This window comes from Phaenicophaeus curvirostris, chromosome 15 (assembly GCF_032191515.1).
Source record: "Phaenicophaeus curvirostris isolate KB17595 chromosome 15, BPBGC_Pcur_1.0, whole genome shotgun sequence".
Taxonomy (NCBI): domain Eukaryota; kingdom Metazoa; phylum Chordata; class Aves; order Cuculiformes; family Cuculidae; genus Phaenicophaeus; species Phaenicophaeus curvirostris.
The window spans coordinates 5,913,003-5,937,899 of NC_091406.1; the positions used below are offsets into that span (position 1 = coordinate 5,913,003).

General features: G+C 52.8%; 2 protein-coding genes across 4 annotated transcripts in view; one reads left to right on the forward strand and one right to left on the reverse strand.

Annotated features, from left to right (window-relative positions):
• The first annotated feature begins 199 nt into the window (after positions 1–199).
• Positions 200–12,952, forward strand: SLC6A7 (solute carrier family 6 member 7). Its single transcript, XM_069868858.1, has 14 exons — positions 200–432; positions 5,936–6,116; positions 6,801–6,932; positions 7,484–7,718; positions 8,238–8,376; positions 8,675–8,809; positions 9,099–9,202; positions 9,786–9,910; positions 10,233–10,345; positions 10,429–10,560; positions 10,909–11,008; positions 11,370–11,470; positions 11,684–11,851; positions 12,658–12,952. The coding sequence occupies exons 1-14, from the start codon at positions 400–402 to the stop codon at positions 12,862–12,864; spliced, it is 1,905 nt and encodes a 634-aa protein (XP_069724959.1). The 5' UTR covers positions 200–399; the 3' UTR covers positions 12,865–12,952.
• A 6,078-nt stretch (positions 12,953–19,030) lies between these two features.
• The window catches only part of CAMK2A (calcium/calmodulin dependent protein kinase II alpha), a 34,012-nt gene continuing 28,145 nt past the window's right edge, over positions 19,031–24,897 (reverse strand). For 2 of the 3 annotated variants that reach the window (XM_069869011.1, XM_069869014.1), the window contains 4 exons: positions 24,499–24,574; positions 23,573–23,667; positions 22,963–23,200; positions 19,031–22,803 (listed from right to left, as the gene is read on the reverse strand). In XM_069869011.1, coding sequence (XP_069725112.1) covers positions 22,968–23,200; positions 23,573–23,667; positions 24,499–24,574 — 404 coding nt within the window. In that variant the 3' untranslated portion in view covers positions 19,031–22,803; positions 22,963–22,967. The remainder of the gene's footprint in view (positions 22,804–22,962; positions 23,201–23,572; positions 23,668–24,498; positions 24,575–24,897) is intronic. The other variant, XM_069869013.1, reaches the window with a different exon arrangement.

A 24,897-nucleotide genomic window follows, 5' to 3' on the forward strand; every position in this document is an offset into this window, starting at 1 on the left:
GCTCCATCCCTAGAGAGACCTCATGCATTTGTGGCATGTGTGAGGCAGCAGCTGTTCCTCCTCACTGTCCCGGTGGGGGGCTGAGGTCCTGGACCCCCCACCCCGCCCCAGTAGGGGTGCGTTTGACAGACAGCCCTTCTTCAGCCTGCCGAGAGCCATCCCCTCCTCCCTCTCTGTTCAGCACGCAGCCATCCACAACTCCAGGCAAACCTTTCCTTCAGTCCTTCTACCCCCGTGCCCCAATTCCTTCCTGCACTCCGACAGCCCAGCCGGCAGGGAAGTGTCCCCCCTCCTTGCCTGTTATCGCTTCTCCCACTCCCCCTTCTTCCTCCCTATTGCTGGAGAAAGCGAGAGGAAAAAAGTGTCAGAGCGGGGAGCGCATAGCAACAGGATTCTGGGATGAAGAAGATTCGGCAGCAGCATCTTCGGGAGGTGAGAGCCGGGAAGCGGGGTTGCCCCTCAAGTCTGGGAGCTGGGGAGCGGGGGTCAGGCATGCCCATCACCCCCTGATCCCTGCTCGGGGACACTCCCCGTGCAGACTTTCCCCTTGCAAACGGGCGTAGTGTGCACGCATGGGGCCAAGGTGGGATCGCGGGGAGATGGATGGGGGGCTTTTCATAACGACTGCTCCTGCCTCGCTGCAATTAGCAGAGCACGGAGGCCCAACGGTGCAGGCAGAGGTGCCTGCTGCCCACTCAGGCTGCCTGCCTGTTCTCTCCCACCCCTCTGCTGAGAGCAGGTGCTGCCGGCACTGATTCATGTTGGGTCTGGCTGGGTGGCTGGGGGTGGGCACCCAGGGGCAGAGCTGGCTCCCCACAGCGTGACTCCCTGGCAATGCTGCTCCCTGAGCCCCAGGCACTGCCCGGTCTCAGGGGGTGGTGAGGGGCTCCCCCCTCTCTGGGATGAGCACAGGGAGCTGGGCAGTGAGTTTCCCACCTGCAGCTGGGATTGCCTTCTCCTCCAAGCAATATAAAGAGGTCTGGGTAGTGCAGGACCCTGAACTCCCCTGGTGCTCTTTGGCATTTGATAGAGCTGGAAATGCTTTTATATCCTGCTGGGAACCTTTCTGAAACCCAGATTTCAGGCTTTCCTGTCCTAAGTTCCCCTCCACTGCCACTTTGCTCTCTCTGGGTCCCCATCTCCCACAGTGTTGGGGATCAAGCCTCTTCTGCAGGTCCCACAGGAACTCATGGTGATGCGGGGTGGCAGAGCCTGGCAGCCACAACCCCCTTCTGAAGATATGTTGCTGCTGCTGGTGGGTCAGCCCTTCCCAGAGTGTGCCAGGCAGTGACCCAGTGCTGTGAGCCCCTGGGACTCTGCTCTCCTCCAAACCGTACCCCTGAGCCCCAGGGCAGAGTCACTCCAACCTTCAGATGAATGAAAACCTGGCAGAGTTTCATCCTTGTCAAGAAGTTCCTAGGATATTGGGACATGATGTAAGGAAGCCATCAGTGCCCTGGTGAAAGCCAGCAGCTACCTGGTGGCCCTGGCATCCTTGCGGCTTCCTACCTTTCTCTGCTGTTGTTCTGAGGCATAGTCTGACTCTTCCTCCTCTCACTTCTTGCCTACAAATTGCTTTTCCACATGACTTTGTGACTGCAAGTTCCATTAAAGGTTGTCTTTGTCCCTTCCAAAGGCTTTCTGAGATACTTGGATTCCTCTGCTGCTGTTGATCCTGTTTAACATTTACTCAGGAATTCATTCAGTCTCACAGTGATCAGCTGGAATGGAAAGCAGATGCCTCCAGAGTTACTTTCCCCATTCCCAGTGCTACTCAGTGTCCTACTGCCTTCCATCACCCCAAAAATACTCTTGCTGAGCTCCAGAAGGAGAACCTGGTGCTCACATCCACCTGGCACCTTGGGACCACTATATGCAATGCTGGCATCAAGCTTGCCCAGCGGCAACAGAAGAGTTTGCACAACCCTGCCTGCAGCGCCCGCCCCGGGACCCCAACAACCTCCTCTCGCTCTCATTATGATCCCCTTCCTATCAGTGAGCCAGGAGTTTTAATCCCTCCCTCCAGACATTTTAGACATACGGAAATTCCTCTTTAATAGAGAAGATCTTTCTGAGTCTCCAAGGATTTCAGGTTGGATTTTGTATAAGAATATTTCCAGAAGAGCTGAGCAGATAGTTTTTATTCATTTGCTTTGGGGGGTTATTTGATAGAAACTGGCTAAAGCTCGTGGAGGACAATGATGGGAGCCAGGATTTGGGCCACCTCTTCCCGTACCAACCAGGCTGCTCCTGCCCGAGCTGCTGCCCTCCTCTGTCTGCCACAAACTGCCCCACACCTTCCCCGCTCCTTCCCCAGGGTTTTCTGATGAAAGGCCATATGCATTTGCAACTCTGCCTGCTCCTTGCGCTCTGGACATCTCTGTAATGAGTTTGCTTCAGCCTCAGCAATCTCCAGCCCCCAAACCCCTTGTGCTGGCTCCAGCATCACTTGCTCCCTCTCCTGGCACGTGCTGGGGGAAAGTAGGTTTTGCTCAGCCCTTCTCGGGGCTCTTCCACACCACAGAGATGCCTTATTTACTTCACTTGCTAAGTGATATTACATCTGAATTAATTTCTAGGTTGTTTTTCTTTTTTTCTGGAAGAGATTAACAAGCAATTCAAACTAATCTGAAGTGACTCACACTTTACAGACACAGTGTGCTCGCATACGGCTTGGATCCGCAGGGGAGAAATCTGGTGCTGGGTGGCATTTCTCCCAGTCAAAATCCATACAGAGAACGCTAACAAAATAACCCCACAAAGCCAGTTTGAATGGAGACAAAATATGATTAAAGAAGTAACATTAATCTGGCTGGGTTTTCATGGATACAGCTGGGTTTTGATCTGGTTTAAGTAAATTGGTTTAGAGAAAATAATTAGCACGGGACAATTTCCTTATGGAAACCAGCTTTTATCTTGGTAGAGACTAAGGTGCTTTTTCTTCTCAGTGACCTTTGCTTTGCTGACTTCTTTGGGATCATCTTCTGGTGAATAATGGAAAGTGATGCTGTGTTCAAAGCAGACGTTGCTAAGGGAGCTGTTAGGCCCTGTGTGTTTATAAGGGTGAGAGAGGAGCCTGGTTTGAAAGATGCCAGTTGAGGATGGAAAGCAATAGAGCGATATTGTAGCACTAGAGCACTTCATCTGCTGCTGGAAAAGAAAATTCCTGTTATGACAAAGGCTGAAAGGGAGCATTCATCCTAAAAAAAAGAACTGGAATCAAACAGTTGTGTGAGATCTTCACCATCCTGAAGTGGAGAGGTACATGTCTGTCTGCTATTTGAGACAAGGATGGGCTGGAATCCTTAAATACTGCATTTTACAATTCAAGTCAGGCAAATAGGCCAGGTTTTATGTGAGTTCTATGGAAAGGCTGTAATTTGGGGCATTTTTATGCACCACAGTCATGGAGCAGCATCCATGTGTGTTTCTCAGCAACACCCCTGGCCAATGCCTCCCCCAAGGGGACTGCAATGTCCCTGTCCTTGGGTCTATCTGACTCCTGAGCATCTCTGCTTTCTGCCTTGGGGTCCCAAATTTATAAACTGCACAGCTCCTGCTAAAGATATTAAGGGCGGTGGGAGTCATCATTGAGACACAGGTGACAAACTATATCCCATAGCCTCTAAAAAACAAGACTGAGATGGGCACCAGGCTGTGTATAGTCCAGGAAAAACCCTGCTAGTCCCTTTCTTTTTTGTTGCTTTTGTGTTGATTTCCATGTTATTTCTGATGGATAGCCCCTGCGTTTAATCAGGTCACACAGCTCCACCTGTACCCTCTTGCAGCTGTTTAGGATTCAGGCAGAGGTGCATGAATTAGGTGAGAGGATTTAATGATCTCCCAGCATCCCTTCTCGCTGTTTTTCTGTGATGTGAACCTGAATGGTAAGAGCTTTCCCCCCAGGCTGTGTAAGGGTCTAGGAAGTATTTTTTTTTTTTTTTGGTGGAAAGACCAAACTGTGATGGCCCCATAGCTCCTGTCCCCTCTTGGCAGAGACTTTAGTGAATACAGGTGTTAGCTGCTGATGCTTTTGGGAGGGATGTTGCAGAGCAATCTGTTCGTTGCCTGCACGCACAGGCTGCTGAGGGTTGTGTCCACAGTGTGTGCTGGGTTAATTAGCAGGCATGGCCATGGTATGGAGAAGCTGCTAAGCAAAGAGCTGTGTTAAAAAGCTACAGGAGGGCTGCCAGGTAGCAATGGTTTTAGAGCAATGGCATTGCATTTTGGTCACATTTTGACTTCTCAGCCTGTGTGTCTGAAGCTTTTCTTTTTGCCTTTGCCCTGTGATCCAGTGGGGATGGGCTTTTAAAGGTAGGTTTTAGTGTAATGTCTTTGCTCAAGCCGTGCAATTCAGGTTGCCTTTAGGAGGAGTTTGCCCTAGCTCATCTGTTCCTCAAGAGGTTTGGACACCAGGTGAGGACAGGTTTGCATCCTCATTTGTTGTCTTTGGGCTGCAAGCAATCTGTGTGTGCTGCTGGCAGCTGGAGAAGTGGGGTGCACCCTGTGAAGAGTGGGAGCCTGCAGCCAATGCCATCAGCAACACAGCTCCTCGTCTCCATGGGAACCGTTAGCAGGAGCATCCTAAGGTCCGGCCAGAGAGGAAGAGGGGGCGGAGGGTAGAAAGCTGCCACCTTCCCCAGGAGCTGCAGCAGGGCAGCACTGGGCTCTGCTTGCAAACTTGCTCCAATCTCCTGGGGGTGTGGAGGTCTGCAGCAGGCTCTCAGCATATGTGCAGTCTGGGACAGGGGGACCCACAACTATTTGTGGCTGATCCCTCCAAATCCAAGTCTCTTTTCCTCAGCCACATCCTATGGGCTCATCCCTTATGCATGCACTCAGGGACGTGGAGATTGATGCTTTTATCTTTTGGTAGCCCAGCAAGAAGAGAAGGCTTCTAAATGGGCTCCTGGTGTCCTGTTGGCAGGGTCCCCAGCATCCTTCTGTCTATGTGCTTTAGTATCAGCTGGACTGAATAAACTCCTAGGCTGAGGCACAGCAACATGCAGTGGCACAGGGAAGGACCCTGATCCCACCCCTTTCTGCTGTCTGGTCTTGCTGAGGAGATATCTGTGATGGGATCTCATCCAGCAGCTGCGGGCTGAGCCTTTCAGCTTTGGTGATTGCCAGTGGATGGAGAAGGTGGGGGTGATCTCCCAGATTCAGGAGGCTGGGGTAGGCCAAATGTTTTGTTGAACACATCATGTACCAATTCACAAACACTAAGGAGCCCTCTTAGTGCATCACCCCGACTCTGCAACCCTATGTTGCAGGACTTGCACAGTAACTCTTGCTGAGCTGAGGAGGAAGGGAATGGGTTAATCTGCCTGCTTAATAGCTGGCGGTGCCTCACTGATCCAGGGTAGATTAGGAAAGCTGGAAGGAGCTTGCTCAGCAGGGACAACTGGGAACACATCAGTAAATCTCCACAGTGTAGGCTTTTGGCAGCTGGAAATGTGTGAAAAACACATGGAGCATTTAATGGTAGCTGACTGCTTGGCACAACAGGAGCTGGGGACATTGTGCTCCCTGGAACGCTGGTGATGCTCCTTCACGTACTGTCCTCATGCCCATGTTCTGTAGGAGATCAGGAAAGCTTATCGTTGCCCCATTAAAGGATTTCTTGGGCAAATGGGGTTGCAAGATGGGCCCTGGTCTCTGAGGGTGAACCTGGGCTGTTGTGGCTTTCCCAGAGGAGCTCTGGTCATGCTGGATCACGTTTATCTCCTTTCCTTGCTTAGCAAGATGTTGGCTTGAGGGGTGCTTGGAGAAATGCTGGGACAAGGTGTCCCCAAGGAACACATATTTGGGAGGGCCACATATTCACACCCAAGTTCTTCTCAGCTCTCCTTTCCTCTCTCCTTTTCTTACCCTCTGCTTTTATTCTTTCCTCCACCCTCTTCTGCCCTCTTCCTTCTCCTGCTCTCTCGCTCAGCCGGTGACACCAGAGCTCCTGGTGAGCCCCAGCAGCCAGGATGGGGACTTGGGTTCTGAGTGCCCAGAAGACAGAGGGAACTGGACGGGGCGGCTGGATTTCCTCCTCTCCTGCATTGGATACTGTGTGGGCCTTGGAAATGTTTGGAGGTTCCCTTACAGGGCTTACACCAATGGAGGAGGTACTTAGTCATCCTTTGGAGTGACCACATGTCCCCCTTCCTTGAGCTGGGCTGGTGAGATGTTTGTACGAGAGATTCCCCTTCTCAGAGCTGGGAAGTAGTGTTTGTTGTTGTGGGGTGAAGCCTCCTCCTGCCCCTCATTCTTACCGTAGGACATTAGCAACCTGTACTTACGTGTGGAAGGGCCTCACCAGCCCATGTCTGCACTCATGGCCTTGCAGACATCCCCACCTGCATGCTGGACCCAATACCACCTGAGCCACCCCTGTGGTTTTCAATAACTTCTTGATCTGGTGTCCTCCAGGACTCAGTAGGACCAGCAAATGCTTCCTAGGTATTGAAGGAGGGGAGCAAACCTTTTGCAATGCAAGAGCCCAGCTTGTTCAACTGCTCCTAGAGTAACTGCTTGTCACACGCAATAATGACTGGAGAATTTCAGGGTGTTTGCAAAAGATTCAAGGAGAAAAGAGAGTTGGGGGTGAGGGAGAAGGGGGAAGCACAGCATAGGCATAGCCCAGCCCATTTCTCCTGTGCCAATGGTGAGCTGCTGCCCCTTGCTGTCTTGTAAATGTTGGTGTAGATCCCTCAGGGCCACAGATATTGAGTGAACTTTATTCCCTGTCATAGATGGGCTTGCGGTGTTTGGTCTGTGTTATGTTACAGTGTTTTCCTTGCTTCTTGCAGGGGCTTTCCTGGTTCCTTACTTCATCATGCTGGCCATCTGCGGGATCCCTATCTTCTTCATGGAGCTGTCACTTGGCCAATTCTCCAGCTTGGGGCCTCTTGCTGTTTGGAAGATAAGCCCTCTCTTTAAAGGTGCGTGAGTGAAGTTCAGAGTCTCTGTGTCGGCTCAGGAAAAGCTGCTTGACCAGGACATGAATCAGCATCGTCATCCCATGACTCTTAAAATTCTTGTTAGAATCAAAGGTTAAATGCTAGGGAAAGGTGGAGCCGGCTGGGATTCTGGGTTAGCTGTTTCTGTAGCTGCAAGATATATCTGAGATCTATCAGTCTTCAGAGGTTCTGGATGTTGTGTGAAAATTATTAAGCCTGCTAATGTACAAAATATAGTATCAAAGCTAGGCAATGATTGTCAAAGGCAAGAATAAAATGTTAAAAAAAAAAAAAGGTCACATCAAATACTTTTGCTCTTAACATTAAGCTGGACTAAAATCATCTGTATGATGCAATAGATCACCAGTTCAGAGAAGGCCTGTCCAGAGGGTACAATGGCAATTAGGGGCTCCCTCTGCCAGGTGAACTTCTGACTGTTTAAACGTTTGGCTGCTAAGATCCAGTATCTGACCCTGGGTTGTGCTCCACTCAGAGAGATGGCTCACTTCTTCTTTACCCTCTCCTTCCTCCAGGCGTTGGCATGGGCACCATCCTCATCGTCTCCCTGGTGGCCATTTACTACAATATGATCATTGCTTACGTTCTCTTCTACCTCTTTGCATCCCTCACAAGTGACTTGCCCTGGCAGCACTGCGGCAACTGGTGGAACACTGACCTGTGCCTGGACCACCACGTCATCAAGGCAGGGAACACCACCCTCCCCGTCAACATCACCAACACGGTCAGCCCTAGCGAGGAGTACTGGAGGTAAAGAGGTCAGCCTGACCTGGTTGACATGGTTGGGACATGGTTAGCATCCAGCCAAAGAGAGCATAGGAATGGGGTGAAGGTTGAAGGTCTGTGCTGCACATCTCAGGGCATGGTGGGCACTTATGGTGGACATTGTGGGTGCTGTGATGGGCTCTCGTGGTCAGCTGTGGGTGATATCTCAGTTGAGCGTCGGGATTGTGTCCCTGAGATGTGGGAGGTGTCCGTAATCTAGTGCTGCTTTGCTGGCCTGGAGATACATTAGACTGAATGCATCCCATGCCTGGACTGGCTGGAGGTTTGCCCCCTGGGTTTTTCAATGCATCGTCTAGAAATTGCACCAATTGCCCTTCCCCTGGCAAACAGCTGCCAGTGCATTGTTGCTCTCTCATTGCTGGGATTTTTGACAAGGTTATTTTGGGCAGGAGAGGCCTTGCTACGTTCAGAGAGGGTCTCTGGAGGACTGGGGGGTGGGACGGTGCCTGTGGCTGCTCAATTGCACTTCTCCTTTCGCCCTAGCCGGTACGTCCTGCACATCCAAGGGAGCTCTGGGATTGGAGATCCTGGGAGGATCCGCTGGAACCTGTGTCTATGCCTGCTTCTTTCTTGGACTATTGTCTACCTGTGCATCCTAAAGGGAGTCAAATCCTCTGGCAAGGTAAGGACTGGATGGTCTCTTTCGGGGGACCTACAGAGATGTCCACTAGAGCCTGCAATTTTCTGCACATCTGGGAAAGTGAGACCCATAAAGAATATCAGCAGGACATGGGTCACTTCAGCGATGGCTTCACACCCAGGTGGCAGCAGGGCTAACACCACCGGCCCTGCAGCATCCCCAGGACCGCAGCTTCACAGGGTGATGCCGAGCAATGCATTGTCCCATCCTGGAGACAGGGCTATGGGGGATGGCCGTGCTCTCACCCCCAGCTCTCCTAGCTGGTTCTGCTCTCCTGCAGGTAGTGTACTTCACCGCCACCTTCCCATACCTCATCTTGGTGATGCTGCTCATTCGTGGTGTGACTCTGGAGGGGGCCTGGAAGGGGATCCGGTTTTACCTCACACCCCAGTTTGATCACTTGTTGTCTTCCAAGGTGAGCAGGATTTTGTGCAGTTTGTTCAAGACACAAAAATGAACCTTCTTCTGCTACCTCCAGCATGCAACAGAGGCAGCTCCCTTTCATTGACCTTTCCGCTACCCAGCTGACCCACTACAAGTGGTGAACCTTTTAGCAAGGAAAGGCAAAGACTCCATGGCCTTTGTGTGCCTGGAGGGCTGGGGAAGACGTGCTGGGGCTCTGTGGAAGCATGTTTCCAACTCCCTCTTCCTTGGGAGGAAGTTTCCAAACCCCTATTCTTCTCAGACCTGCTTCCTTCTCACAGGTATGGATCGAGGCAGCTCTGCAGATATTCTACTCCCTTGGGGTAGGCTTTGGGGGCCTCCTCACCTTCGCCTCATACAACACCTTCCATCAGAATATCTACAGGTGGGAGCCAGCTGCTGTCTCAGAAAAATCATGGGTTGAGGGGAGCCATGAATATCTCAGCTGGTGGGTTCGAAGGCAGCAGAAGCATGTGGTGCAGCACATGATCACCCAGTGCTTCTCCTTGTCCAAGCACCTTACAGATACCTGGCAGATCTCACAGACTTGAGAGGGACAGAGGGATCTGTGGAAGAAACTTCTCCTAAGCATCAAGACACAGTGCCTGGCCTAGAAGTCTTGGGCTGCAGGTGCTGAAGGCTGAGGGTATTTGAGACTAATTTTGCATGTTTATCCTGTCCCCAGCATCCATTGCAGGTCATTAGCAGAAAGGAGAGTCTGGGTGTACGACTTCTGTGTGGATCCCCTCCACTGGGGAAAGCAAGCTTGGGAGCAACCCCACAAAATGGCCCATGTCATTAGATATACACTCTTTTTGATCCTGGAAAGCACATGCCAAGTGAAGCCCTGGAGGAAAATCATACTGGGTCTCCTTACTGTGACACCTGGGGCAATGCCACTCCACTGTGCAGTGGAGTGGGGTGGGAAGGAGTGGGCATGCTCAGAGCATCTTCTTTCTTCACTGTAGGGACACCTTCATAGTGACTCTGGGCAATGCCATCACCAGCATCCTGGCAGGGTTTGCCATCTTCTCTGTTTTGGGATACATGTCCCAGGAGCTTGGGGTCCCAGTTAACCAGGTGGCAAAAGCAGGTGAGGCCAAACAAAGAGCCTTTTTCCTTCACTCTCTGCCTGGGTGCATTGAGGATCATCCCTTCCAGGATGACATTCAAGGGTGTCAGCATGTCATGTATGGGGAGGGAAGAGGGGAGATTGGTTCCTGCTGTGCAAACCTTGAGCAGCATTAAGTAACATTTAAGAAAGCTCAGAGAAAGGAGCAGACTTGTTCTCCTGCACCTCTCCACCCTCTGCTGTGGGGACCCCTGCTGCCCAACTTGCAAGAGACCCAGCAAGTCCACAGTGCTGCTCTGCTAGGCTTCCCTCCCCTCACCCTGCTGTCCTTTGACTTCCCTAGGTCCTGGACTGGCTTTTGTGGTGTACCCCCAGGCCATGACAATGCTCCCTCTTTCTCCATTCTGGTCTTTTCTGTTCTTCTTCATGCTGTTAACCTTGGGCCTGGACAGCCAGGTAAGGATGGAGCCCACCAAGGCTGCTGTGGTGCCCAGGCAGCCCAGGGGGGCTCAGAGGACCCTCTTCTCCATTATGTGCAGTTTGCCTTTATGGAGACCATTGTTACAGCAGTGACAGATGAATTTCCCTACTATCTGCGTCCGAAAAAAGCTTCTTTCTCAGCTGTCATCTGCATTGCCCTCTTTCTGATGGGTCTCATCCTCACAACAGAGGTAAGCGTGTGGAGCTGGATGAATCACAGGGACCAGCTAGGACCTCATTTTATGGAGACCTTCAGGTAGGGACTGAAGCTGTGACACACGTATTCATGTCAGCTAATAAGGTAGAAGAGAGGTGGTTGATGAGTTTGGGCTTCTTTGCAATGTGTGGTCCAAGGGGAGATATACAGCATTATTCCTGTCCCTGCACCAGTCCCAGAAGGACTGTTATGTCTCCTGTGGGTGCCTGACTGCTGCCTTCCCCATTGCCCCCAAAACGGACTAGAAGGACGTGTCCCCAGAAGTGGGAGGACATGGGTAGGGATTTATTGGGATGCTGGCCACTGCCCTTTGCCTCCACAGGGTGGGATGTACTGGCTTGTCCTCCTGGATGATTACAGTGCTGGCTTTGGTCTCATGGTGGTGGTGATCACTACCTGCCTCGTGGTGACACGTGTCTATGGTAAGCATGTCTGTCCCCACAGGGGCACAAGGAGGAGTGGGCTGTCTGTATGAAGACAAAGATTTAGAGGGAGCAGTAGGGGAGCCATCAGACTTGGAATGGAGCATGAAAAACCTTTGCTTCAAACTCTTGTTTCTACTTGGCCATCACTGGATTGACCTCTACAGAAACACATGGGGTGCTGAGCTTGGCCCCTCAGACAGCATCAGCTGGGCCCCCTTCCTACGTATCCCAGTTGGGAGGGTAGACACTTCTTTGCTGTAGAGTCAAACCCCACTTTTGGTTGGTGCAAGGCAACCTAGTACAGGTACCTGGCTCTGGAGTAGGGGTCATAGCTTCTGAATCACTCTACCTCCTCCAGGCATGAAGAGGTTCTGCCGAGACATCCACATGATGCTGGGCTTCAAACCAGGGCCCTACTTCAGAGCCTGCTGGATGGTCCTGTCACCAGCAACAATGATGGTAATTGCTCATCTTGAGGTACTGGATGATGCTGGAGAGCTGCAGTGGTGCCAGCATCCCTGGATGATCCCCCCTGGTGACAAGTTGCTCTGATGGTGTCTTCTGTCCCAGGGACCATTCTGACTCTGCTCAAGGTCTCTAGGCCTTTTTTTTGAGCATAATAGGACCTTCAGAGGGCTCTGGGAATGACTTTGCTTTCTTCCCATCCTGTAGGCTCTGCTGATTTACAACATCGTCAAGTACCAACCTTCTGAGTATGGCAGCTACCGCTTCCCCACCTGGGCTGAGGTCTTGGGCATCCTCATGGGAGTCCTTTCCTGCCTGATGATTCCCTTGGGCATGGTGGTGGCTGTACTCCAAGAAGAAGGGACGCTGTGGGAGGTAGGAGATGTTGGGGCCTGGCATTGCTGAGGAACACTTCAGAAATGTGCAGGGGTGACCACGAGCCCCTGCTAAGCCTGTATCCTCCCACACCCTCTCTCCTGGAGGTGTGTATCTCCAACCTCTTCTTGCTACCCATAGTGTGTGAGAGACAGCGTATCCCAGGGCATTTCCAGCCCATGATGCCAGGCAGGCACTGAGTCACAGTGCTTCCCTGTGGGCATCCCCCCTGCAAACTGAGCCTGCCATGCCCTGCTCTGTGGGAAACACATTAGCCCTAGCGCAGAGTGGGCATGGACATGTGGGACCTCTCACGCCTTTTGCAGGAGCAATGGCAGAGCGAGGAAGTCAGATGCCAGGCAGCATGGGCAGGATCCCACTGCTGAAAGGCATTGCCCGCCAGCTCTGAGCCTTCCCAGCCCCGGCTGTGCTTTGCTGCTCTCCCCAGGCTGTTAAAAGCAGAAGCAGCTGAGCTTGCTGCACTCCCCAGGCAGCGAACAGGCTGGATACCATCGGGTTTGACGCAGCCATGGGCACAGTGGCACAGCCAGGAACCAGCACCCACAGACCACACTACCTCCCCAGCCCACAGCAGAGCCTTTGTACAGAGCTGCCTTCCCAAAAAGCTTCAGGACAGCCTTTTGGTCTCATCCTATCCTCATGAGGGGCTCTTCCAGTCCTCTGAGTCTGTCAGAGCACACTGTTTACAGGATGGGTGGGTGAGATGCCATGTGTGGGTGCAGACTGGGGAGTGGAGTGGATGCTGGTGCAAGGTGGCTGTGCTCCCTCCACCTTTCTCCTTGTAGCGAGTCCAGCAGGCCAGCAGACCCACCATGGACTGGGGCCCGTCACTGGAGGAGAACAGGACCGGCATGTACGTGACGAGCCTGGCTGGCAGCCAGTCCCCCAAGCCGCTGATGGTCCACATGCGGAAATACGGGGGCATCACCAGCTTTGAGAACACGGCCATTGAGGTGGACCGGGAGATAGAGGAGGAGGAGTCCATGATGTGAGGGAACCCAGCACCCTGGAGGCTGGAGAGGGGGCTCAGCCCTCAATTTGCACAGATTGCACCTCAGCACTTCAGGATGGCTTGGGGAAAGCGGGGGAGGGGGGTGGATCTGGGGAGTATCTGCCCTTCTCGCCACTGCCCCAGCCCCACCAGGATGGAGCTGCTGCCCATCCCGGTGCCCCCAGGCTCTCTCTGTTCAGCGTTGGCAAACTGTGTGACAAGTCTGTGTGTTTGTGTGACAGTGTCTGGTGCAAGTGTCTGGGCTGCCCCACTCCCACCCTCAGCCCCAGCCCTGCCTTCACTGTGCAGGGATGCTTGGGCTGCAGGGATGCTAGGGCTGCAGGAGACAGGTGGGAGGAGGAGGAGATCCTCTGAGTTGGTTTGTTCTTTGCTTGTTGTGTATTTAACTCCAATAACCCAAAAACACATGTAAGAAAGGTCAGAGGACAGCATGTGCTGCTGTGCTTTGCTCACATGGAGGTACTCCAGCAAAACCAGCCCAAATCAGTGTCCTGCTAAAGAAAACTGACCTTGTAAATGAGCTGTCAAAAATAATAAGAGGGGGAAAAATGTTTTGTAACCAAACCAGCTTGCGTCTTTCCAAACCTCGAGGTCACCCAGGAACCTCAGTGGCTCAGGGCCCCCCGGTGCCTGGCAGGGCTGGGGTGAGTGGAAGGAAGGGAAGGAGCTGGGGCCAGGGGGAGGAAGGGAAAAGGCTGGGTGCAGGAGCACACATTCCCCCTGTGTGCAGGAGGTCAGGGACAGGTCTCAGATGGAGCCAGTGCTAAAGGAGGAAGCATGGCTGTTCCTCCAGGGGGGACCCAAAGGCTGTTCCCAGCCCTGGTCACTGTTTTTCCCGGGGAAAGTCATCAGGCAGGGTTTCAGGGTCTGTGTGTGATTTTGGGGTAGCTCAGCCCACTGCCCCTGTCCCAGCAACCTCAACTCCTGCCACCACTGCTGAGTGGTGCCCGGGAGCTCCTGGATGGGGCTGTTCAGACCTGACACTACCCATCCCTATCACTCTGGTGTTGTGTGCCCCTTCCCCCGTGTCCTTTGCTCACCATTAAAAAGCAGTGTGTGACACAACGTTTGCCTGTGTTTTTTGGGGGGAATCTTCAGCAAGCAAGCACGGAGTCCCTCAGAGAGGGTCCTGCCTGGTGAGAGGAGCTCAGCTAAATAACACGCAAGAAGGACTTATCTAAAGGGGCTTCCAGGGATGAGGGGGCAACAGCAGCCCCCTGGGCTTTGTCCTGCAACTCTCCGCTTTGGTTGGATAAAAGCCAAAACCCCAGTATACATGGAAAAATTAGGGTTTATTTTGGGATTATGCATGCAGCCCTGAGTCCAGTGCTGTGGGCTGGACCTCCAGGGTGAATCCTGGCATGATGCTGTGGGGTTTCTTTAACAGCCCTTCCCTGTGAGGGGGAAGATTTAATTCCTGAGAGCATAGGGCTGCTTCGATGCCTCCTCTTCCTGCCCACCCGCCTCCCCATGCCCAAGGATGCTGGGCTCCCTTCCCGTCTTGCTCTGCCCTTCCCTTCCCCTGCAGGACCACCAATGGCTTTCCCTGTCCCCCTTGCCATACCCCACCATGGCTGGGGTGGTGGGGGGACCCCAGCCCTGGCTTCTCTGGGTACACGGGGCTCTGGCAGCACGACTGTGCTGCAAAGCACCTTCCACCACCGTCCCCCAGGTTAATCATTAGAGAGCAGCCATAAAAGTGTCGCTGATGGAAAGTTCAGGCCGTGGCGGCTGGGGAGCAGGGAGGGCCTGCCATAAACATTTATGGCCCCAATGAATCCCTCGCTCTAACCTTGACACTATTTACTGAGTGGGAGGCCTCGGGAGGTCATGGTGTTGCCCAGCCATCGCGGTGGGTGCTGAGTGGGGACCCCAGGCTGGGTTGGTCCCTGGCGTGGAGCACATGTGGGTCTGCAGGGTGTGATGGAGCAGGTGACAGGCTTGGGTATTTTGCGATGTCACTGCCAGCCACAATGCGTTGGAGCAACAAGGAGAGCCTGATAGCCTCCCAGCGGGATGGAGATGGAGCTGCCTTGTGCTGAGCAAGCTGCTCGGGTCTCTGTGTGTTTCCTACCTGTGTGAGGTCCTGCCACATTCCTTCCACCACCCCTGAAATCTCAGGATCCTCTGTTCTCTTTTTGACAGCAACTATCAGTCAGGGTTGCGTTGCAGAGTGATGGGAAGGACAGAGCAGAGACTATGCTGAAGATGTGGTGGGGAGCAAAGCTATGGGTGGGAAGGGGAAACTGAGGGCAAAAGGCACCAGGGCAGCAGCACAGCCAGAGGACATGTCCTTGTGCTCACGGAGGTGTGGGACTCGCTTGTGGCAGCACACCCTGCTCCCAGGAACGGTGGTGCATCCATATCCCTCAATGTGGCCTCAGACCATTGGGAAGATGTGCCAAGGGAGGGTTAGGTTGAGCATTAAAAAGAAATTTTCACAGGAAAGGTCATCAGGCACTGGCAGAGGCTGCCCAGGGAGGTGGTTGAGTCATGATCCCTGGAGGTATTTAAAAGATGGGTAGACAAGGTATTCAAGGACATGGTTTAGTGGCAGACAGGAATGGTTGGACTCAATGATCTAAGAGGTATTTTCCAACTTGGTGATTCTGTGACTCTGTGATTCTAGGAATAGGAGAAGGTTCTTCACCCAGAGTGTGGTGGAGCACTGGAAGAGCAGGGAAGCAGTCACAGTGCCAAGCCTGACAGTATTCCAGAAGCGTTCGGAAAACACCCTCAGACACACGATGTGTGTGTTGGGTTGTCCTGTGCAGGGACAGAATCATAGAATCACAGAATCACTAGGTTGGAAAGGATCCACCGGATCATTGAGTCCAACCGTTCCTATCAAACACTAAACCCTGTCCCTCAGCACCTCGTCCACCCGTCCCTTAAACCCCTCCAGGGAAGGTGACTCAACCCCCTCCCTGGGCAGCCTCTGCCAGTGCCCAATGACCCTTTCTGTGAAGAATATTTTCCTAATGTCCAGCCTAAACCTCCCCTGGCGGAGCTTGAGGCCATTCCCTCTCGTCCTGTCCCCTGTCACTTGGGAGAAGAGCCCAGCTCCCTCCTCTCCACAACCTCCTTTCAGGTAGTTGTAGAGAGCAATGAGGTCTCCCCTCAGCCTCCTCTTCTCCAGGCTAAACACCCCCAGCTCTCTCAGCTGCTCCTCTTGTTCTCCAGCCCCTTCACAGCTTCGTCGCTCTTCTCTGGACTCGCTCCAGAGCCTCCACATCAGGAGCTGGGCTCGACGATCTCTGTTCCCTTCCAACTCCAGGACATTCCATAATTCTATGTCCTGGGGTGCGATGCCATCCTCCCCAAACCCCCTGAGACGGACACCCCGTCCCCTCCCGGCGCCCTCACGGAGGCCCAGGCCTGTCTCCGAGCTCCGTGCCGGGCCTGGCGGGGCGGTGCTGCCCCCTGCTGGGGACTCGGGACACCTTCACCCCCGGCCTGCCCTCCGCCGAACTGCCCCCTCGGCCCGGCTTTTAAACCCCTCCTGGGCCGGGGCAGCCACAGCTTCCCTGGGCGACCTGGGCCAGGGCCTCACCGCCCTCGTTATGAAGAAATTCTTCCTTATTTCTCGTCTAAATCTCCCCCCTTCCAATTTAAACCCGTTCTCCCTAGTCCTATCACCAAGCCCTTGTAGAACATGCCTCCCCAGCTTTCCTGGAGCCCCTTTCAGCACTAGAAGCTGCTCTAAGGTCTCCCTGGAAGTTTCTCCAGCCTGAACAACCCCAGCATGTAAAATCTGAACCTGCCCTGGTGCAACTTGAGGCCAAGTTCCCTGGGAGAACAGACCAGCACCCACCTCGCTACAACCTCTTTTTGGGCAGTTGTAGACAGTGACAAGGTCTCCCCTCAGCCTCCTTTTCTCCAGGCTAATCAACCCCAGTTCCCTCAGCCGCCTCCCATAACACTTGTCCTCCAGCCCCTTCCCTAGCCTCGCCCCCTTTCTCTGGACGCTTTCTAGCACCTCAATGTCCTTCTTGCAGTGAGGGGCCCAAAACCCAGCACAGTATGGAGGGAGGAGGGCAGTGCCTCAACTTGGGGACCCCCGGTGAGCGGAGGGACCACAGCTGGGACTGTGGCAGCCCCCGCTCAGGAACCAGCCTGTCTACACGGGCAAAGCCCGGCAGGTGCCCACAAGAGCCTCTCAAACCCATCCTGGGCTCGGCTGAGGGTTTCTGTGCCCTCCACACTGAAGCACCAGCTCCCAAAAAACTCTCCTTTGAGCAAGGGTGACAGCTTAGCCCCCATCTCCCAGCCAGCCCCGGGCAGCTCCCAGACACCTACAGACCCAGATCCCTCTCCCTGGGGAGAGGACCAGGTTGGGGTGAGCCAAGTCAGGGGGTGACATCAAGCCCCAGGCTCTCCCACAGCCCCAGTGATGCTGCAGTGAGAAGCAGGCAGTGCCCAGGGTACCAGCACCCTGCAGGCTGCCCAAGGCTTGATCCCAGCCTTCACAGAATCACAGAATCACAGAATAACCAGGTTGGAAGAGACCCACCGGATCACCGAGTCCAACCGTTCCTACCAAACACTAAACCATATCCCTCAGCACCTCGTCCACCCGTGCCTTAAACACCTCCAGGGAAGGTGACTCAACCACCTCCCTGGGCAGCCTGTTCCAGTGCCCAATGACCCTTTCTGTAAAGAATTTTTTCCTAACGTCTAGCCTAAACCTCCCCTGTCGGAGCTTGAGGCCATTCCCTCTTGTCCTGTCCCCTGTCACTTGGGAGAAGAGGCCAGCACCCTCCTCTCTACAACGTCCTTTCAGGTAGTTGTAGAGAGCAATGAGGTCACCCCTCAGCCTCCTCTTCTCCTTGATGCTTTCGAGGACAGGAGTGCGGTGATGGAGGGACAAGGTGGTGGCAGACAGTCTGAGTCACTACAGTGACGGAGAATCATCCGTTTCCATGCTCAGAAGTTGGTAGCTATTTATTGCACTTGAACACCAAGAATAAAACAGACACTCGCCCTCCCTCCCGCACCCCCCTCCCCACCCTCCCCAAACAGAGCATCCGATTTGAGCAGTGATCATTCTGTTCACAGCCACAGGTTCCAAAGAAACAAAGGAAAAGGAAACAAAATCAATCCCTCCCCCCACATCAAGCTCCCGCTGAATCCAACACGGTCACACTGCTCGACAGTTCGAGTGCACGTACAAAAAGATAAGAGAAAGGCTTCAGCTGCAACCGTACGGACTGACAGACACGAGGGGACAGGCAGTTACCCCTCCCCGGGGCCTGATTGTTTTGTTATGTGACAAAGCTTGGTATACTCTTAATTATAATATATTTTTTGCAATCATCTTAAATAAATATTTCCATAGAGATTTCCTGTAAGTATATATTTTTATATATATAATATATAAGAGAGAGAGAGATATCTCATTTTTTTTCTTAAACCACTGTTATTTTCCCTGCTTGTCCATAAAATGTTACAAAAGCCCTAAAATTGTGCAACAGTTAGAAAAAAGGACAACAACCCAAAGAAGGAAAGAGCCGCTCAATACAGACCCCTCCACCACCCCCTCTTCCACTCCTTGTCAATCTGCAGGTGGGACAGACATTCAGCCAAAGGGAAGGGAGCCGGTGGGTCGTCTTCAGGGGAAAGATGGCAGAGCGACACCAGTCCCTCCTCTGATGTTCCCAGAGCCTGTTCACATCTAGGTTTCCCTGTCTGGTATGGATGGGCTGGGATCTGTACCTTTGGAAATGGTAAGAGGAGGACGGTTGTTGCATCAAGACGGTGGTGTGCACCATGAGATGTGCCCTGCAGTGGGGAGGAAGGGTTAACCCAACTTCTGGGATGATCGGAGGAGATGGTTATGGGATCTTTTGCTGACAGAAACCTCTTGGTCCTTGGGGCTATGTGGCTGCCCTTTTAAACACAGTACTGCTGTTTGCTGGTCCTCTCCAGCAACCAAGCCATGGCTGCAAAGCAGACTGTGAGCTCAAAGAGGAAGCAGATGGGTTCTTCTACCTGCTCCAACCTCTGGGGCTCCATGGGGACATCAATTCGTGGAGGATAAAGGGAGGGGAGGCAGGTTTGGGGTCAGATGGGGCTTCAGTGCCTGGCAGGAGGGGCATTTACTCCAGGTGGGGGTGAAAGACAGCTCTCCTGGCCGTGCCTGGCTGGGGTAAGGAGCAGAATGCCTGCTTCTCCAGCAAAAGCAGAGGCACAGGAGTGCCCTCTTCTTCTTCCAGAATGGATGCATCAGCAAGACCTGAGAAATGATGATGTTGCAGCCAGACCCTGGCAGCCAGAAAGGAAAAACACGTGACTCCCAAGTCCACCTGTGGAACTGGGAGCCCAGGACCACCACAGCAAGCGCTTCCACTCAGATATCTCCTGTGGTCTGCGACAGGTGAAAGAGATGATCAGGCTAGGGGACTTCTGAGCTTGGTTTGACCCAGATGGTGAGGTGACCAGATAAGCCAGGCTCTGTCTGTATCCAAAGTGAAACGTGCTGCAGCCTGATCTCCAGCCTTGAGGCCAATGAGGACAGGAAGGCTGTGGTGGTAAACTCCATCCCAAGAAGGTGGCCTTGTCCATATTGCTTATTGGAACATGCTCTGGACCTTATAATCCTCAGAACCATGGTGGAATTGTTGGGGTGATGCCAGTGAGAACATGCCAGGGAGGGTGCCAATAGCTTAAAAGTACAGATATAATGTGAGCAGCCCTGGCTCTGTGAGCACAAGAGTGATGGTGGCAGTTGATTATTTGTTTAGTTTTTCTGCAAGTTTAGGAGAAATCAGGAAACGTGAAGGAAAACAGGTACAGAGGCTGTCCACCATGACTACTGAAAGAAAGGGTGGTGATGTATCAGTGCTTGCTCAGAGATGCTCTGGAGATCCAGGCACCCGCTCTGGAGAAGGAGTGAAAGTTGGGGAAGAGAAACCAGGCAGAACAGACCCCTAAAGTGCAGGTGCTTAATGCTGCCGGAGTGGGCAGGTCGGGAAGCTGGGTCTTCCTTGGTCAGGAAGACTAGAAAGGAGTTGAAACCCTAGACTCTGCTTCCCTTGGAAAGGAACAGAAGCATTTTAGGTGTTGCAAGGATATCCAGCTGCCTCCAGAGGAACCTGTCGTTGGGGAGATGGCTGTAGGGAAGCCTCAAGGACAAACCACCTCCAAGAAGACAACTCAAAGCCTCCCTGGAAACCAAGATGTTCCTTCCTAGCAGTGATTGCTCAAAGTGTGCTCTCCATGGAAGGAGATTTTGTCTACCCCAGTATCTCATCTGTCATCCCCAGAAAACCCCACTGCACTCTCTGTCCCAGACCTTTCTCCAGCAACAGCTGCTGGAGCAGCTTCACCCTTACAGCCCACCTGAGGTCCATGCTATCAGCAGCTCCAGAACCAGGCTAATATCACATGTGCCTTACAGCCTTCACACAGAGCCATGTTCTGACCTCCTCCTTCCTTGTCCATCTCATACTGATCCCCAGAAATACTCCTGACACCCAGAGAGCCTGAGCATCAGGAGGTGGATGACACATTTCAGACACAGCTCTGGAGAGGGAGAGAGAGAACCGTGAAAGAGCTGAGTCCTTCCTTTAAAAAGTAAAAAACACTTCAGCACTACATGACTACAGGAAGTAAAACAGATCTGTAAAAACACCCAGACTCTACTTTAAAAGCTAATCCTCTCCCTGCATGGATTTCCCTGCTTTGGGGACCATCTCTTGTGGGCCAACGTAGCTCCACAGTCAAACAGCACAGGTCCACCAAGAGCATAGGAATGCCCATCTACACCTGTAGAGAACCTGTGATTTGCCCCCCAAAAGGCATCTCCTACACGCATTTCCAGCAACCATTGCACTGCCGGCACAGCGGGACACACCGGAACACCTCTCAGGGCCTGTTCATACCCCAATGGTTTGGATTTCTACCCCTCAATCCAGTGGAAAAATATTTTTGCAGTCTGCAAGGATGCGGCTGCATTTTGCGTGGCAGCCATCCCTGCCTTGACAGTGAGCAAAGCATTCAAAACCACAGAAAAGGCAAAATACACGCTCAGAATTTACATGGAGAAAACATTTCTTTTTTTTTTTCTTTTTCTTTTCCTTTTTTATGTCCAAAACAAGTTTTTTTTTTTGTTCATTTCTTTGTTTTTCAACACACGCACCACCTAGAAAGTTAAATGCCATGCAGATGAAGAGAGTGCAGCTAGAAAGTCCCCCAGGGCAGCAGCGCTTCAGGAGTCTCACATCAACGAGCAGAGGTTCCAGTAGGAAAAAAGAGAACAAGAAACGGAAGAACTGCTAGGAAAACACCCACCCTCAGACTCTACCTGACAGCAAAGAGGTGAGACCAAAATTTCCCTTCCCGGACACATCTTCTGTTCTGAAAGCCATGTCCCAGTGGCTCCCCAAGAGCCACTGCTGGGGTTTGCCCTGGAGGAAGACCCGTAGGGTGCAGGAAGGTGCCCTGGGGAGAGAGGTGCCCCTAGAGGTGGGTGCCCCAAGCAAGCGTGTGCCTTCGCCCACCCAGTGCTGCGGGACGTGGTGGGGGCATCGTGGCAGCACAACCCCTCTCCAAATGTAAACGCAACAAAAATCAGCAACGCCCAAGACTTCCCCCTTTCCCTAAACAGTTGAATGTTTCTAGTTATTACATAAAGATCCATTTCAGCAAATACTCAAAATCAAGTTACGAAATACACGGTAGGACGTTTTCTTTTCCCTATAAAAAGGCATGCGCTCAAAGTAGAAGACAGCTAAAGGCTTGGTTGTTTTCTTTGAAGCACGATCAGATTCTGCAGAGTTTTGTTATTATATTTTATAAAGCTTGCATTCCTCATCATCGCTGGAAGTAGTCGTGTGGGCGATGGAGGTTGGCGCCCCAAGCCGGCAGCCAGCTCAGCTGCCCCCTGTCGCAGCCTGGGAGTCGGGCATGGAGGAGTGCCGGGTGCTGCATGCGAGGAGCAGGGCTGGGCGCTGGGATAAAAGATCCAGGCTGGATGGTGGGTGGGGAGGAGGGCACAGGAGCAGTGCTACCACCACAGCACGGCTGGGAGAGCCCCAGCTCCCAGCCCTGCCAATGTGGTGCCGGGAAGCAGTTGCCTTTCTCCTCCTCTCTTCTCCCAGCTTCGCTGGTCCCTGCTCCGAGGGGAGAAGGGAGGAAAGACGGAGAGCATCCCTCTTGGCATGACAGCCACTAGAAGCCAGGGCACAAACTTATTCACCCTTCTGGGAAGGAGCCAGCCTGCGCTCCGGTGAAGGGAAAATAAAGATCGCCTTTACTCACCCATCTGAATGCTGCCCTCCTCGCCCAGGGGCACACAGAAGCCGGACTTTGCAAAGGGTATAAACAGTGGTTCCCTGGCCAAGGCTGCTGGGATGCGGAAGAGCTTGGGTCAGGAGCAAGTGGGAGCCACAGTGGCACATGGGGACCTCGATAGCAGCAAAGCAAAATCCACCGGTGCCCAGGGAGGGTGCGGCACAGAGTGGTTCAAAACTGCCCCCTTGCCTCCTCTTCCTTAGGGGCCTCCCAGCAGAGGTTGAGATGAAGGTGGATGATGAGTCCAAGCCCAATTCAGGAGACGTGCCAGGCAGTGGAGGGTCACAGTAACTCCATGCAGATGGGGATGAAGGCCTTGATCCTGGCACACATCATCTCGCTGGATAGATGCTCGGGTTTAGGTTCATGGTTTCTATTTCCGTGGTTCATGCAGAGGAAGGGCCACACAGAAGATGTGTCTGGCCCCGGTGAGGTGGGAGGGTTCAATGGGATGCTTGCGCAGCGCCGGCAGAGCTGTTGCGTGTGTGCGGTGAGAAGCGGGGGGTTATTCCAGCAGGAACCAAGCAGCAGAGTCAACAGCCAAAGTCCCATAGGTAAAGATGTTGGAGGAGGTCTCCCCTTGTTAGTCAGTGACAAACCCCACATGGGCAGAACCACGCTTCAGCTGCAAAACACAAACCAGGCAGAGAGGGAGTTTGCTTCAATCATGCTTTTGGCAGAGCATCCCTCTCCCCGTCAGATCCCACCTGCTTTGCAGCCTCAATGCCACAAGTAGCCCACACCATCCACTTCATCCCCCCTTGCCCCATCCCCGGAGCCTCACAGGGCTTACTGCGGTAGGACAGAGGGTGCGCCAGATCTGTGGAAGTGGACGATTTGCCATTTGCCATCCCGACGGTGCCAGATACGCGTTTCCTCGGACTGGGCAGTGCGGGGGATCCCTCCTGCATCCACGTACTGTGTGATGCGGATATAGGCAATGCAGGCAGACTCATCTCCCATCAGGTGGATGTGGGGGTTCAAGATTGTTGTGTGCACAGGCTTGCTGTTCCGGGACCACACTGGAAAGGGGATGAGTACAGAGAGCGTTGGGCAGGGGAAGGAGTTTGGGTGGCTCTTGCCCAGGAAGCAGCATGGGAAGGGGAGATGCTTGGGTTAAGCTCTCTGCTTCGAAGGGCTGAATAAATGCGGCACAGGTGGGTTCAGAATGGGACTATATAGAAAACGGCTAACCACACAAGTCCTCTGCATATAGACTGGCCCTAGCTGGCCTAACAGACTTGATTCATCTCCTGCTGAGATCTTCCACATCAGCCAGAGATGCTCCCAAAGCCACCCTTGCCCTCCTCTCTCCAGCAAGCTGATGGAAATCAAGACACAGCTGAGCCCACAAGAGGTGGGAAGGGCCCTTGGGAGGCAAGGGAGCTGCTTACGGTTTTCAAAGTAGAAACGGTGAAAATCCAGGCCTTCCACAAGGTTGCCCAGAGCCTCGGGCTCAAAGGCAGTCATTCCAGGGTCACACATCTTCCTGGGAAGGCAGGAAAGGGACAGAAAAGTAAGAGATTACATTGCTGCTTCTGACATGAGAGCCTGCAAAACCCAAATGGCTCGTGCTCAGGATAACTCTCCCTCAGCCTGAGACCAAGAAGACTCTGCATCAGTGAATAATTTAAGCAGAAGTATGACCTCAACCTGCACTCTGCATGAAGCCCACCCCACCTCACCTCCAGCGCTCTGACTGTAGCCAGGAGAGCGAGGCAGGGTTAATTCTCCATCATTCACCATCTCCAACTAAACCTCCCAAAACACTGACATCTTCTTTGTAATAAAGAAAAACAGTGAGGAAAATCTCATATTCTCTGCTCTGTATCAAAACATCCCTGCTGCAATTCTCTAAGGCAGGGATGAAGACCTGCACTTGCTCAGAAATCACTAATTAAATAAGCCTTGGACACAGAAGAAGTGTACTCTGAGGAGCACCAGCTCAGTGAGTAGAAAGCAGTTACACTTCCAAGCAGCCTGTGGCAATCTGGATATAATGGATACCACGGATGCAGTGTTCCTTCTTCCAGCATAAATCATGTTCACAGTTATCAATCTTTCTGCAATCCAGAAAGTGGGCTCATCCATGATAACAAGAGCAGAGAGATGTGACCAGATTAGGGTGGGAGAAACAACAGGTTTGGAAAACTATGCCCCCTGTTTCTCTTAGGTGGTCTCCATGCCCCACCACCACGTCAACCAGGTCATCCTGCCTTGGGCAGCAGTAAAACCTCCCGGGCTCTGTTGTCACAGTGAGAGAGCCCGCTCTGCGGGCTGAGCCCCAGCCCCAACTCAAACACCTGCTGGGCACACTCACGTGTAGGACTCAAAGTCTCCATTGCTTATTGCTTCGATCAGCTGCTCCGTGACTTTAATGATTTCTTGCTTCCGTACTGTCGGTTTAAAGAGAAAAAGGAAATGAAAGGAGAAAATGAACCAAAAGTGCTGGCATTGCAGTATCAGTGAGGGACTTTTCTCATGAGAAACAGATGGTGGGACATTAGGTGCCATTAGAAACCATCCAGAGGAAAAGGAGGAGAAGGACTTGGGAGAGAGTTGAGGAGAAAGGCTCTTTATTCCCAGAGAGGAAAGGCCTACAAAGTCATGGCAAAACTGAAACCCCCTGCATTTTCCTAAAGAGTACAAGGGTTAAGCACCAAGTGGTGAGCTGCCGCCAGCCCAAAAAGGTGGCAAAGGCTGTTCTTGGCTGCGAAGC

What these genes read in the sequence shown, in the direction of transcription:
- SLC6A7 (XM_069868858.1), top strand. Translation starts at nt 400, where the DNA reads ATGAAGAAGATTCGGCAGCAGCATCTTCGGGAG. An exon ending in CCTAGCGAGGAGTACTGGAG is followed by an intron (nt 7,719 to 8,237) that starts GTAAAGAGGTCA and finishes CTTTCGCCCTAG; the next exon opens with CCGGTACGTCCTGCACATCC. An exon ending in CGTGGTGACACGTGTCTATG is followed by an intron (nt 11,009 to 11,369) that starts GTAAGCATGTCT and finishes TACCTCCTCCAG; the next exon opens with GCATGAAGAGGTTCTGCCGA.